The sequence below is a fragment of the Epinephelus fuscoguttatus genome, linkage group LG22, assembly GCF_011397635.1.
Source record: "Epinephelus fuscoguttatus linkage group LG22, E.fuscoguttatus.final_Chr_v1".
Classification (NCBI taxonomy): Eukaryota; Metazoa; Chordata; class Actinopteri; order Perciformes; family Serranidae; genus Epinephelus; species Epinephelus fuscoguttatus.
The window spans coordinates 13,623,429-13,636,644 of NC_064773.1; the positions used below are offsets into that span (position 1 = coordinate 13,623,429).

The following is a 13,216-nucleotide window of genomic DNA, read 5'->3' on the forward strand; positions in this document are numbered from 1 at the left end:
ACACTATTTCAACTGCTGTTGCACAATTATTTATTTTTGTTAAATCTTGTTTCATTTTATCTTAGGAAAGAACTGTGTAGTCATCAATGCCTGATGCCTCTCGTCTTTTCTGTTCTACATGTAAAGGTATATAGCTTTTTCGGTCAACCATGGTATTGGATCAGTATCAGGTATCGGCTGATACTCAAAGCCACAGCATCGGGATCGGTATCAAAACTGAAAAAGCTGTATCGGTGCATCTCTAACGGCAATAGGTCTCATTTAAGGGCACTTGTTTCCTATCAATTCACTATTCTATGGGCAAAAACTATTTAAACCTTTCAAGATCTGTCTAAATCATCAGATCACATATTAGAAAAACAACACTGCAGGCTAGGCAATTATATCCATGCAACCAAAACTTCTATCACCAGTAGCTGAAATTCTGTTCTATTTTCTTCACACAAACATCATCTAAACCTTATACCCTGGTGAAATGTCAGGAAGGTATGAAGGTATGAAAAAATAGAATCCGCCCAAGCCTAACACAAATACTGAAGTTCAATGCAATGAACACTGTCAAAAATCAGTAACTGCTCTCACTCCAGCACCAAACACGAAGCAGCAAACTGGGTAGATGGTAAACATGGAGGGGACACCAGGGAGGCACGAGAACAAGTATGAGTCCTGATGTACTGTGGAAAAGGAGGAGAAACTGGTGGAGTTGTGAAGAAACAACAGCCCAATTAGTGAGAAATCTTGATTTAAAACGGAAGCTGGTTGAGGTGACAAAATCCAAAATGTAAGGTTTGATCATAAATACTGTTTATCTTTATGGATTATATTGATGCCAAATTAACAAGAAAACAGTCGACATATGACGCCTTTTATCTTGTGTTTCTAGAGATATGTGTTCTTGGGAAAACACAAGGAACTGTTACTACGTCATATTTCTAACTATGTTCACACCAACAGCAACCAGAGCTTCTAAAGCAGCGTAAGTCATTAGTTTTCAATGAGAGCCCAGCGACTTGGGCGACCTGGTTGTCTGCCGTGCGTCTTGGGCAACCAAAGCAACCGGAGTGGCTCTGGAGGGGAGTTAAAACTTGTTTAACTTTATGGTAATGAGCTATGAACCAATTGGAAAGCTGACATGCTTCGATGAAGTGGGTCCCAGAGAACAAGCCATGTAACTTTGGTTCCTACAGCACACTTGTTCCGACAATGGATATTGAGAAGCCTATTACTTGCTTTCGTGCACACTTAGTCCTTTATAATGTGTCACTCTTCAGTTACAGAGACCAAAATAAAAAGATTGAGGCTTGGGACCACGTCGCGGAGGTAGTTGGTTGGTCTGGTGATTTTGAAAGTGTGTAATGTTAGTAATAGAGGAGAGAACTGCGGGCTAACGTTGCGCCGTAGCATGCAAGTCTTGCTTGCTTGGTTTGAATGGAATGACATACGTTTTCTGTTTTCATTGACTAAACATAACTTTCCTTAGGCCAGCTATGAGCTTTTTGACTGGACAACAGCAAGCAGCAACTACACTGCTTTCAAGCCAGTAGTCCGCTTTGTGGCTCCTTTAAATTGACAAGCACAATCAAACGTTCAATGATTGATGTGATGAGCGATCAAAGCTGCCACAAATATTTTTGACAGTTTCTGCTTCTTGGGCGTCCATGACAGACTTTACCTCTTTGGAAGCTTTTGGTGTGAACGTACAGTTAAAGGGAGTCTGGCGTAATATTTTGAACCAGGAACAGGATGGGAAACAATCTGAAAAGGAGTCTAGTTGTAGTCTTGCAAATAGTGACCCTGCAAGATCCGCAGACTTGGCAAAATCTTAGTGTAGCCTTAAAGACTTCTAGTAGATTTTAGGCATACATTTCAACATGATAGTACAAGTTCAAAGTATCATAACTGACATTGCAATATTTTAACCAGGCAACAACATATTTCACTCATCTAGCCCAGTGAGCTGCTGCTCAGACTGACTGATTCTGACAAATACGCCTGGTATTTACATGAAACATCACACATGCGACCACACAAGAGCGATTAAAATATGCATGAAGTGCAAGAAATAGCAATACAACACTGTGCCAATATAACACCAATACACTGCACACAAACATTCACATCTGGACTCACTCTCCCAGGCACCCAGCAACATACGACAGTGTAATGAAGCACAAAACGCATACTGTTGAAGCATCTGGTGCAGGCAAAGACAGACAGAATACAGACGGGCACTGAACGACAGGAAGAGATGGAAAAATAAGGAGGAGAGAGACAAAGACAGTGATATAAAAAGAGGGAAAGGCAGCCGAAACAGTGGGAAAGTAAATCAGGGAAAGTAATATAAGAGAAATAAAAGAATCTCCAAAAGTAGCAAAGAACCAGGTCAGGAAAGAGTTGGGAGCGAAAGCTCTGTAATGCAAGGAACAGGAGAAAGGGCAGAGAGACAAAATGGAGAGATGTTTTTGCCCACAAGCTTGTTACAACCACAGAGAGCGACAGAGAATAAACACACACGAAGGGCAACGGTGCAGGTCAACAATCTGACCACAGTGTGCACACCCGGAGGGAGAGGACGGCAGGAGAAAGTGACTGTGAAGAGGGGAAGAGGAGGAGGAGAGAACAGAAGGAGGGAGGGAGGCAGGGAGAAAGATACAAAACAGTCTCTTAATGATGCGAGGCACTAACGACACCAGGGGAGAGAGGGAGACGAGGACGGAGGGAGAGGCTGGGGTATAAAAACTACACAACAGTAAAGAGGAAAAGATAGCAAAGAGTAAACCATAAAACGAAAAACCAAGCCGAGAGAGGAGTCAATAAAAACAAAAACAATCAAAACAGGAAAAAAAAAGTAAAGGGCTGTTGCAGACATTCCCCAATCTGACATTTACAACTGTTTCCTCGACAGAAGCACAACACCCTCTGTCTCATACCTCTTTGAACAGGGAAATGTGAGACATGACTTGCTCATAAACGGATATTACAATAAACAGTGTGTTGACTGGAGGAATGGTTGTCAAACAGCCTCCGACACGCTCAACAAAGAGAGAAAAGGGTTGCCTTCGAAATATGGAACTCTGACAAAAAAGAAAAATCACTACTGTTGTGACACTAAAACTTTCTAATTAATGGGAGCGACATTTTCAGACATCTTGAGCCCGTTATTTAGAAGATGATAGCATTACAGAGAACTCAGACACCAAGGGTAAATGAGAAATAAATTTAATCAATCTTTTATTGAAAAATAATAACATGGTGCTGAAATTAAAGGGGACCTATTGTGCCGATCTTCAGGTTCATGCTTGTGCTTTGGGATTCTACTAGAACATGTTTATTATACCTTTCTTTGACCAAAATTAGCGCGTTTGAGCAAGGTTTTTTTTGTAAGCAATAGACTCCTTTCCCATTCTAAGAAGACTGCAGCCATGTACCTGGCTCTGCAGTAGTATGCCTCTCTGTTTTGTTTTACTAGTGTAATCCATTTAACATCATGAATAGGCCAGAAAACAGGTTAGTAAAGAGTAGAAAGCAGCATGGAGGACAATGAAAATGTTATTCAGTCTCTCTCTCAAACTTGGTGCCTACTAAATATGAAACGATGTTTGAGCACTTCTTGTACAGAGACGGCTAAAATTATCTTGTCCACCCTGGTCTCATATTTCCATCGCTGCCAATCGGTGCCATTAAATTAATTAAATAAAACTAAAGAAGAGAATTATAAAAAAAACATTTGCAGCTATTTTTGTAATATTCAGTATGATTATTATAGCAACTGATTAAATGACTTTTTTTTGGAGGTAGTAGCCTAATTTAAAAAATAAAAAAATTTAAAAATCCCATTTTTTTTTCTCCTTTTGTCATTTGCCGCAATTTCCCAAAAAAAAAAAAAACAACATAAATGCCACAATTTCTACCACAATTTTTGACAAAATTGGCCGCAAATTCACTTTTTTTATTTTTTTTTTGTCGCGAGATCCTGGAGGGAATGGTTAATGGGTGCTGGTGGGTGTTTTGTCCAGTGGAAAGGGGCTTTGATGGTCACTTAACACTTTCTTTTTCTTACACTGTCTTTGCTTGAACACCTGTATTCACCCTCTGTTTGGGATGCACCTCATGTTCTCTTAAAGCCCCCTACCTAAAAAGCTCTGTCTGCTCCGACTGGACAGCATTTCCAGGTCTTCCACCTCTGCACCGTCATTGCAGCTGGGTGAACGTAATGGAGTATAGTAGGGATGCATGATCTATATCAGGCCGATGATGGGACATAGCGCCGATAATATGAAGCCAGACTGCTTCCATTCACTTTATAAGGGCAGCATCTACACATCCGACACAGTGAGTGGCGGTGCATGTACCTTTAAACTTTGTCTGCAAGCCGCCAATAAACACAGAAAAGAAGAAGAACAACAACTGCAGCTCGCTGTTTAGGGAGCAAAACAAACTTCTTGCAGCTGTAAACAGGTTAGACACAGCACTGAAGGACCGCCTCCACAGTGTTAGCATGAGCTAATTAGCAGCAGCAGCAGCTCACATCCAACACCAAGCTTTTAAAAGGCTTGACTCTGTTAAACGTATTAATAACAGTGAGCCATGTGATGCTACAGTTAGAGATTATTTGTATCATTACCTCTCTGGCTGCATGTGTGAGACAGAGCTGCTTGTTTGTTTGCTCACAGGCATTACTTTTACATTTGTTTATGTCAGTATTTGACACTTCAGCAACATTTAATATAAAGATCTGACACTGTAACATTACATATATGACAGAAAAAAAGGAAAAGCATAATGGGGTCCCTTTAAGCTCATGGAAATGCATTAAGCAACACATAGTGATGAAATGGGCTTCACTTCAACCAGTAAATGCTTTAATAATCAGAGCTGTGGGTGAGGAGGTAAGTGATGTGGAGACAGTAGTTGAGCACAGGGCACTTCTGTGTCTAGGTGTAACTGCATTGTTTTTTATAAAGCACTGCCTATTGTGTGGGTAAATATGCATCTCCACTGTCGTAACTAGGTGTGTGCATGTGTGTGTGTGTGCACATTTGTTTTCACAGTCTTGAAGTGATTCTGAGGAGAAGGGGAAGTGTAGAGGGGAGAGGGAAGGAGAAAAAAAAAAAATCGATCTGCCTCACTCTCTGCAGTGCTGCAACCACTGGGTGTGTGCAAGTGTCTCACTGTGTTTGCATGTGCCCCAACTGCAGGGGCGCCACCAAGTGGTCAAAATTATTCCCACGGTCATTTAGAGAGAGGCAGGACTAATGTGTGAGGGAGGAGAAGAGGGCATGAGACAGAGAGACAGAGAGAGATGGATAAATATTCAGGAATATGTGCAGGGGAGATGTAAACAGCTTGTGTTTGACTTCAAATGAAAATAAACCAACTCTGTCAAGACATCAGAGACGGCGGTGACACGAGTCGTCTCTGTGGAGCCTCTGATTAATTGGCCGATCATGCGAGACCAACAAGCTCTCCCACATATAACCGCATTCGGTCACTTATTCACACAAGAAGCGTCTCACTCTGTGCAAAGCTGTGTACACACATAAGCAGACAGACACACGGGTTTGTTTGTACCTCTCCCTCGATTCTGGGGGGCCGGATGCTGGACAGGTGGATGGTCTTGAGCTCTCCGGAGTTCAGCTTCACCACCATGGCGTCAGCGTTGACCACCTGCATCACCTAGAGGGACACAAGAAGAGAGGAGTTGAGTACAATAAATACAAAAGGACAAAAGCTGGGTGAACAAAGCACCAAAAGGAAGAAACTCAATAAGAAATTAATTTAAGGGTCCAAAAAACATGTAAATCCCTAAGGAGAAAATAAACAGAAAAATCACACCCCTGCAGGATGGAGGAGTGTTGGAGCAAAAAAAAAAAAGACTGGCATTGCATTTTGGCGAGTGAGTGAGCAGATAGACTGAAAGAAAGATGGGAAGTGAAGGAGCAGGTAAAGGATAAACGGAGAGGAAGAGATCTATTCTAAGGCGGAAGGAGAGTGACAGTGCAGATCGTGTGCTGTCACCAGCAGAAGGCACTGAGAGCGAGGTACGAAAAGAGTGATCCCTGAGTGACTGAGTAAGTAAGGGAGCTAAGTCGTCCCAGCAGGCCGGGAAGGTTTGGAGGACAGAGCGAGGACGTTCTGCTATCTGGGGGATTGGCACCGGGAGGGAGGGGAGGGAAGGGAGGGAGAGGGAGACAGAGTGCAAGAGAAACAGCTTTAAAACACAAACATCCTGTTAAAAGATAGACTGCTGGAGCATTACACAGCTCTCTGCCCAACAACTGGCTGGCAGCACTTTGTTCAAGAGACCTTTACAAGTGTAACTAAAGACACAGACTAATTTATGTTTGGCATTTAAATGTTATTTCTCTGTGTACCTAAGGTAGCAAGCACAATTTATGGCAGGTACAGTTTAGAAGAATATGTGGGGATGTTCAAAGCTATACCTGTTAAATGACAGTTGACAAGAGTACAAGTTTGTCTACAGCCTGCAGGCCAGAACCAGCCCACTGGTTGACTTTGCACACCTAGTAGTGATGCACTTGTGAAGTCAAAGAGGTACCAAGTTTTAGAAGAAACTTCAACAGTGAGTACTTCATGTAAAATGCTGCTTTCTGTATCTTTGTGCGTTCCAATACCCATACTACCATACTACATAGTATGCAGGAAAAGGTTTAGCATGTCCCAATGAATAGTATGTGAAACGCAATATGCCAAAAATACCAGGATGTTCAACTACATGCGGTCCAGTTTTGCAGTGTGCAAGCCAGTATGCTTTTCTGGCCGTTCTGACCCACAATCCTCTGCATGCGGACGATTCGTCACATCGACTGAGACGGAAAACAGATGAGGGCTGACAGACAATTCTCAGTCGTCCCAATGAAGGATGACAGCGCATTCAAATAACTAATGACCAGTCCAATAGTAATAATAGGAACATCGATTGTTTAAGTGAACGAAATAATCATTAATATTACAAACGACAATTGGACATTAGGGATGCACCGATCCGATACCTGGATCGAATATCAGCCCCGATATCATCAAAATACATGGATCAGGTATCAGAAAATGCAACCCACACCTGAGGCGATCCTTCCCCTTTAAACCTATTGTGACGCGAGCTACGTCATACGTCATGGAGCGAAGGAGAGAATCTGCTGTGTGGAGGTATTTCACACTATTTCAACTGCTGTTGCACAATTGTTTATTTTTGTCAAAAATAAATAGTTCATCATTGCATTAATCTGTTTCATCTTGTTTCATTTTACCTTGTGTAGTCATCAATGCCTGATGCCTCTCATCTTTTCTATTCTACATGTAAAGGTATATAGCTTTTTAGGTCAACCATGGTATCGGATTGGTATCGGGAATCAGCTGATACTCAAAGCCACAGCATCAGCATCGGTATCGGTATCGAAACTGAAGAAGCTGGATCGGTGCATCTCTATTGGACTTAACTATAAAAATAACTGACAAAGAAATGCAAATGTAATTTAACTGTCGCAAATATATTAGAATCTACAGTCTGAGCAGTTATAACTTTAAAGTAAAACTACATACATCACAAAGTAACAGCAGAACTCTCTGGGTTGATCTCCGTCTCTGGCAAACTAGTCTGTCCCAATTGTGAGCATACGACATGCAAAAGTATGTACTTTTTAGAGGCAGCTGCTGTACCGGCTAAATGTCAAAGTTCCAGTAAGTAGGATTTAGTGGCATCTAGTGGTGAGGTTGCAGAACTGAAACTTGAGCATGAATGGCCCAAGCTAGAGCAAGTGTTTGACTTTACCATTCTGGGCTACTGTAGGAAAAAATGGCAGACCCCGTGGAAGAGGCCTGCTCCGTAGGTAGATATAAACGACTCAGTCTAAGGTAACGAAAGCACAACAATTCTTATTTTCAAGTAGGGCTGCAACTAACAGTCATTTTCATTGTCGACTAATCTGTCGATTATTTCTTCGAATAGTCGACTAATCATTATATCAAAAAATGTGTTAAAATGTTGAAAAAAGTTGGTCCGTCTCTCCTAAACCCCAAAATTATGTCATCCCTTGTCTTGTTTCGTACTCACGGCAAAGGGTTTTTGTTCACCGTCATGGGAGAGTGTGTAAAGCTGCCAATATCTGAACATAAGAAGCTGCAATACAAGTATTTGGGGTACTTTAATAGTACTTTTCTATGAAAAATTAGTCGACTACTAAAATAGTATGCCAGCACGACTACACAGGAGTGAAAATGTATGGAAAAGTACACATGTAATGACAGTACACACTAGACTGACAAACTGAGACATATTGTTTTCAGATACACCATGCACGACATTTCCTAAAAATCAATACATAAACTCACACACAAGTAATTCCTCTCAATTGTCACTTATGACCCTCTAGAAGTGTGTGGTGGTGTATTTTTCTGCAGAGACTCTGCCCTCTGCCTCTGTTTTTGCTGTTTTGTTGTTCTCTTCTTATTTTCTGCGCTCGAGGCGTTTGTAGGCATGTACCTCCACAGCGCTCAGGTGAGGTCAGAGCTTTATAAAAAGGTAGCAACCAGGTGCCAGACCGTGAGCAGCAGGAATCCGAGAGACACGACGATATAAAAAAATAAAAATAATGCAAAATACAGCGAGGCGAAATGCCAAAAGAGAGTGAATCACCTTCGCTTGTGAGTGTATTTACAAACATTCGCCGACAATGCTGCGTAGCATATCTTTAAATTGAACTCAAGCTGTTCATCATCTGGTTTGTAAATGGATGAATGTGCTTCTTTACACTGAAAGGAAGGGGAACGTTTGGAGGTGGTGTTATTCATAGGCTTTTAAGCACTGGGTTTACTGGTCTGTATGAGGATTCTGACACCCCTGTTCGTCTATACTTAACCACAGCATTGGTTTCCACTGAAGAAGACCACTGGCAAAGGCAAACTTAACCCAGTCTATGTTTGTAATTCTACGTGCCTGAGCCCTTCCAAGCGAAAAGACAGATTGGGGGTATAATGTGACTGAGATGGAGGAGGCATCCAAACCCAGAGCCTTTAAGTAGGCCGCTTGCAAGAGACTGAGAAATCGATCGCCCTACACATGTTGCCACCCACATGTGCATTAAATGGCCTCATCATCACTCAAACTGCGGTTCATATGTAGGCTGTGCTCGAGCTAAAGTCCTCAAAGTGAGAGATGCAGGTCTGAGCCATGTTTTCCAGCACATATCGGGCCGTGTGGGTGTTTGTGCGGCTGTGTGGTGGAAAAACAAAATCACCAAAAAAAACAAAACCTTTTTGAGTTATTGAGATTGAGTTGAACCTTTCTGATAGCGTGCACGGCGAAACACAAATCCAGGTGTGTATCAGGCACTTTGGGAGATTCATTATTCCATGAAAACAAATCAGACTGCCATTGCATTTGCCACCAGAGAACAGAAATTAGACCAGCCCACATGCTAAATAGGCTGCCCACAACAGCAGCCAAAATACATCATATACTAATCACTGAGCTGAGTGGGAGAGATACAGAGACATAGGGAGCAGGAGGGAGAGAGACGGGGGGGGGGTGCAGTGAGTAAGTGCGAGGGGGGAGCATGCATGCGTGCACGCAGCTACATACACACATGCACGCACACCAGCCTACACAAATTCACACTGTAACAAGGTCATTTTGTGGCCTGCCCGAGTAAATAAAGTGCACGAGCGAGAATGTGGCAGGAGCAGAGGAAAATGGCTCAGCATTTACTGGCTAATTATCAGCCGGAGGAGGCGAGACGAGAGAGAGGCGAAGGAGGACAGATCAACGCGCCCAGATAGAGAAACGGGAAGATGGAGCGAGCCAGTAAGACGGGGTGTAATCTCTCAGCAAATATCACAAGAACAGAGACAGAGGGAAAAGATGGAGAATAGATAGAAAAAAATAGAGCAAAAAAAAAGAAAAGTCTTTGCAAAGTAGCTGCCATGAGGGTCGAGTGAGCAGGCAGAGAAGACAAATAGGCAGGCAAGCATGACTCACTGGTCTAATCTCATGCGCGAGAGGTGGGGATCTACTGCCACCCTCTGCCCGTGGCCGACATGACATCTGCAGTGGCCAAGATCAGTCACACAGAGAGAGGAGGATCTTGGCTACTGTCGGGGACTGTGTCGGTTGTCACTCGGATCCATTAGGTTGGTTTTAACCACAGGGGCCGAGCGAGGGCTCAGCCAGGACTTACTCATTACTCATGTCAGATCAACTCCCTCAAAAGCAACACCTGTGGCAGTGGCTCACTCTTGCTGCCAGTGGAGCTGATTTGTCACCTAAATTACATGGTTTCAAATAAACTAGTGGTGTTTGTGATGCTATGATAAACACCTCGAGCTGGCATGTCGCCCCCGGGTGCCGGTTACAAAAAAAAAAGACAAGTGACTGATGAGTGTGTCAAGCTTTGTGAGGGCATTACCTTGGGACAGGTACCAATAATCTAGAGAGACTTCCTGACCTAATCGGTTGACTGATTTTAACTGGGGCATGAACCAATATACCCTCTTCTCATCACCATCTCCAAAAGTGACTTTTTAATTTCTTAAAAGAAGCTGTCTGACCTTGTAACCATTCTGTCTGACTTGTTTTAACTGGGGCAAACAGTAAAAAGCCCTCATGCCATCTCTTCTTATTTTAACTGTTGTTAAAGTGAACTTTTCTCTCTTGTTCTAACAAGACCTTGAAGCGCTCTGATGCAGCAGCACATTAAAGAGCACTTCTCTTTAAGTTTTCTACTATTATCAGAGGTAAATCAGTGACTTCATATAGATTTTCAGACAAACAAAGCACAAATTTTAAAGGAAGTATGTCCAACATTCACAGCAATACTATAGCAGCAAACCACTGTTTGCCATTTAAAGATATGTTGGGGTAACGGCGTCCTGAGTGGAGCATAAAGTCACGCCTCCTCTGTGTGTGTTATAATCCAAGCTATTCTGTTCATTGCTGTGGTAGACGGTCCAGTGGCGCATGCATGTTAGTGCCTGCACAGTGTGTATCTCATTGACTAGCTAATTGCTGCTGCTCTGCAATGCGCTTATGCGACAGTTACCGCTGATAACAATAACGCCCCGAACATTACAAAATGAAATTCAAGGACTTTCAAGCACTATTTTTTTTTTCATTTTCAAGGGCTTCCGTCGAAGAAAATAGGCTAATTCATTTTCAAATATATACATTTTTTGTTGAACAGAAATAAATTGCCTCCCTTTTCAGCAAAGGTATCTTATCATACTCTTTTTAAACATAACTGTATGTAACTTCAACAAATCATTTGAATGTCACTATACCATCTGAAAGAAGTTCTTGCTGGCATCATTTCCTTGCACTGAAGTTTCACTTTCAGTTTTCAGCAGAGCTATTACAGTAGCACACTGTTTAGAGAGAGGGAAACAGATCACAGTGATTGGTTGTCTCACTAGGTCATGTTAAGTTTAACAAGACCTTCAGGTTTTGCCAAGGTTTTAAGAGTAAAGTAAAAATAAACTGCAAAAAAACTACAACTTCAAGGAGATGGAGCTTCTAGAGCACAGGTGTGTTGCATACTGCCAATGATTAGGCTGAGATCGGTTACTTTTACCTGCCTGTCCATTGCTGCCTTATGTATGCTCTGCTGAAGGTCTAATAGACCGAAAGCTAAACAATGAAGTGAAACACTGCATCGATGCAAGTGTGCGGAAATCTTTTTCTACCAGTTTGGACTTCTTGATGTTTCTACCACCTTGCCAAGACAAAACTGGGTGGAGCGGTGGTTGTTCTGCATCCTCTACAAGTAAAAATAAAGTACAATGTCAGGCGGGACATCAGCAGGGCGAGGTAGAAAAAGGAAGGGAGAGCGCACCATGCTGAAATAAAGATGAGGGATTATTGATTCTGAATAATCTCATTACTGACTTGATGGACAAAACTTTGGTCAAAGTATTAATGTAAAACAGCAATATGTAGTTCATTTCTCAGGGACTTTCAAGCAGTTGCTAAAAAAGGGGTCTATTTTTGGGGTGCCTCCTGGCTCAGTGCAGGTACCCCTTGTACAAAGGCAATGTCCTTGCCCTAGTGGCCGTGGGTTCGATTCTGACTCGTGTCCCTTTGCTGTATGTCGTCCCCTCTCTCCCCCATTACACCTCTGACCGTCCTGTCCCAAAAATCATCTTTAAAAAAATGAAAGGGCTCTTTTCAAGGTATTCCAGGACTCGGTTTCGTTGCCCTCAACATTAAAAGCACTTAAGGGCGTCCATTAGCTCAGTGGTTAGAGCAGGCATCCCACGTGCAAAGGCAATGTCCTGCCGTGGATTCAATTCCAGCCTGTGGCCCTTTACTACATGTCATTCCCTCTCTATCCCTCTTTCATGCTTACGTCTGTCCCATCAAATAAAAGCCAAAAAATAATATTTAAAAAGAAATTAAGCACTTCAAGCAAACCTTTGTGCAAACCCTGAGGATGGCACTGTCACACAACCATAACGCCCACCCTCCTGTTTTCCTCCTAGGTTTACAACATCAGCCCTGTCACCACTGTTCATACTGTTATTTCCATTAGCTGCTAGCCATTGGCTAAGCCACCTCCATGTTAAGAGCCATATGCAGACAACCTCTGAATATGCACTGAATATCACATAGAGCTCCTTTAAAAGGTGGCAGTTTCAGTCTATTATAATGTTCAATACAATTATCTGGCTTAAAAGTTGAAGTGCATCCTGTTGCTTAAAAGAATATGAGTGTAAAACAACACAAACTTTGCTGTGTTGTTGTGCACTTGCATGAGAAGTAGTGCAAAAATAAGAATATCACACTGCATCAGTCTACACAGCATGAGGTTGAAAATGCTGACATCTGTAACTGTTTCACAAAGACATCTACACTACTGCCCCTCTTCATATAATCCTCAGATATCACAAACACACACTAGTTTCCCGTATTCTGGTATGGATTTGGTCGACCTAAAGCAACAGTGGCAGCGTTCCTGACAAGCTAGTGATGAGAGGCTGGTAAAGGGGTTTACACCACGTCACCTTTTATCCATCACCTCGCAGGTCGATGGTTACCCAGGGGAGAGGCGGGGAGGGGAGAGGAGAGGAGGGGAGAGGAAGACTATTGGGGCATGGCCTACATCCACTTCTCCAGTCCCAGTAGAGGTGGGAGGAGAGAGAGGCGAGACAGTCGGAAAGGAAGATGCGTCAGCAGGATTGACTTGTGGGGATTGGACCTGCTCTGCCT

General features: G+C 42.6%; 1 protein-coding gene across 1 annotated transcript in view; it reads right to left on the minus strand.

Annotated features, from left to right (window-relative positions):
• Positions 1-13,216, minus strand: part of snd1 (staphylococcal nuclease and tudor domain containing 1) — a 271,331-nt gene that overhangs the window by 235,765 nt on the left and 22,350 nt on the right. Inside the window, exon 10 of the mRNA XM_049567171.1 lies at positions 5,572-5,676. Coding sequence (XP_049423128.1) covers positions 5,572-5,676 — 105 coding nt within the window. The remainder of the gene's footprint in view (positions 1-5,571; positions 5,677-13,216) is intronic.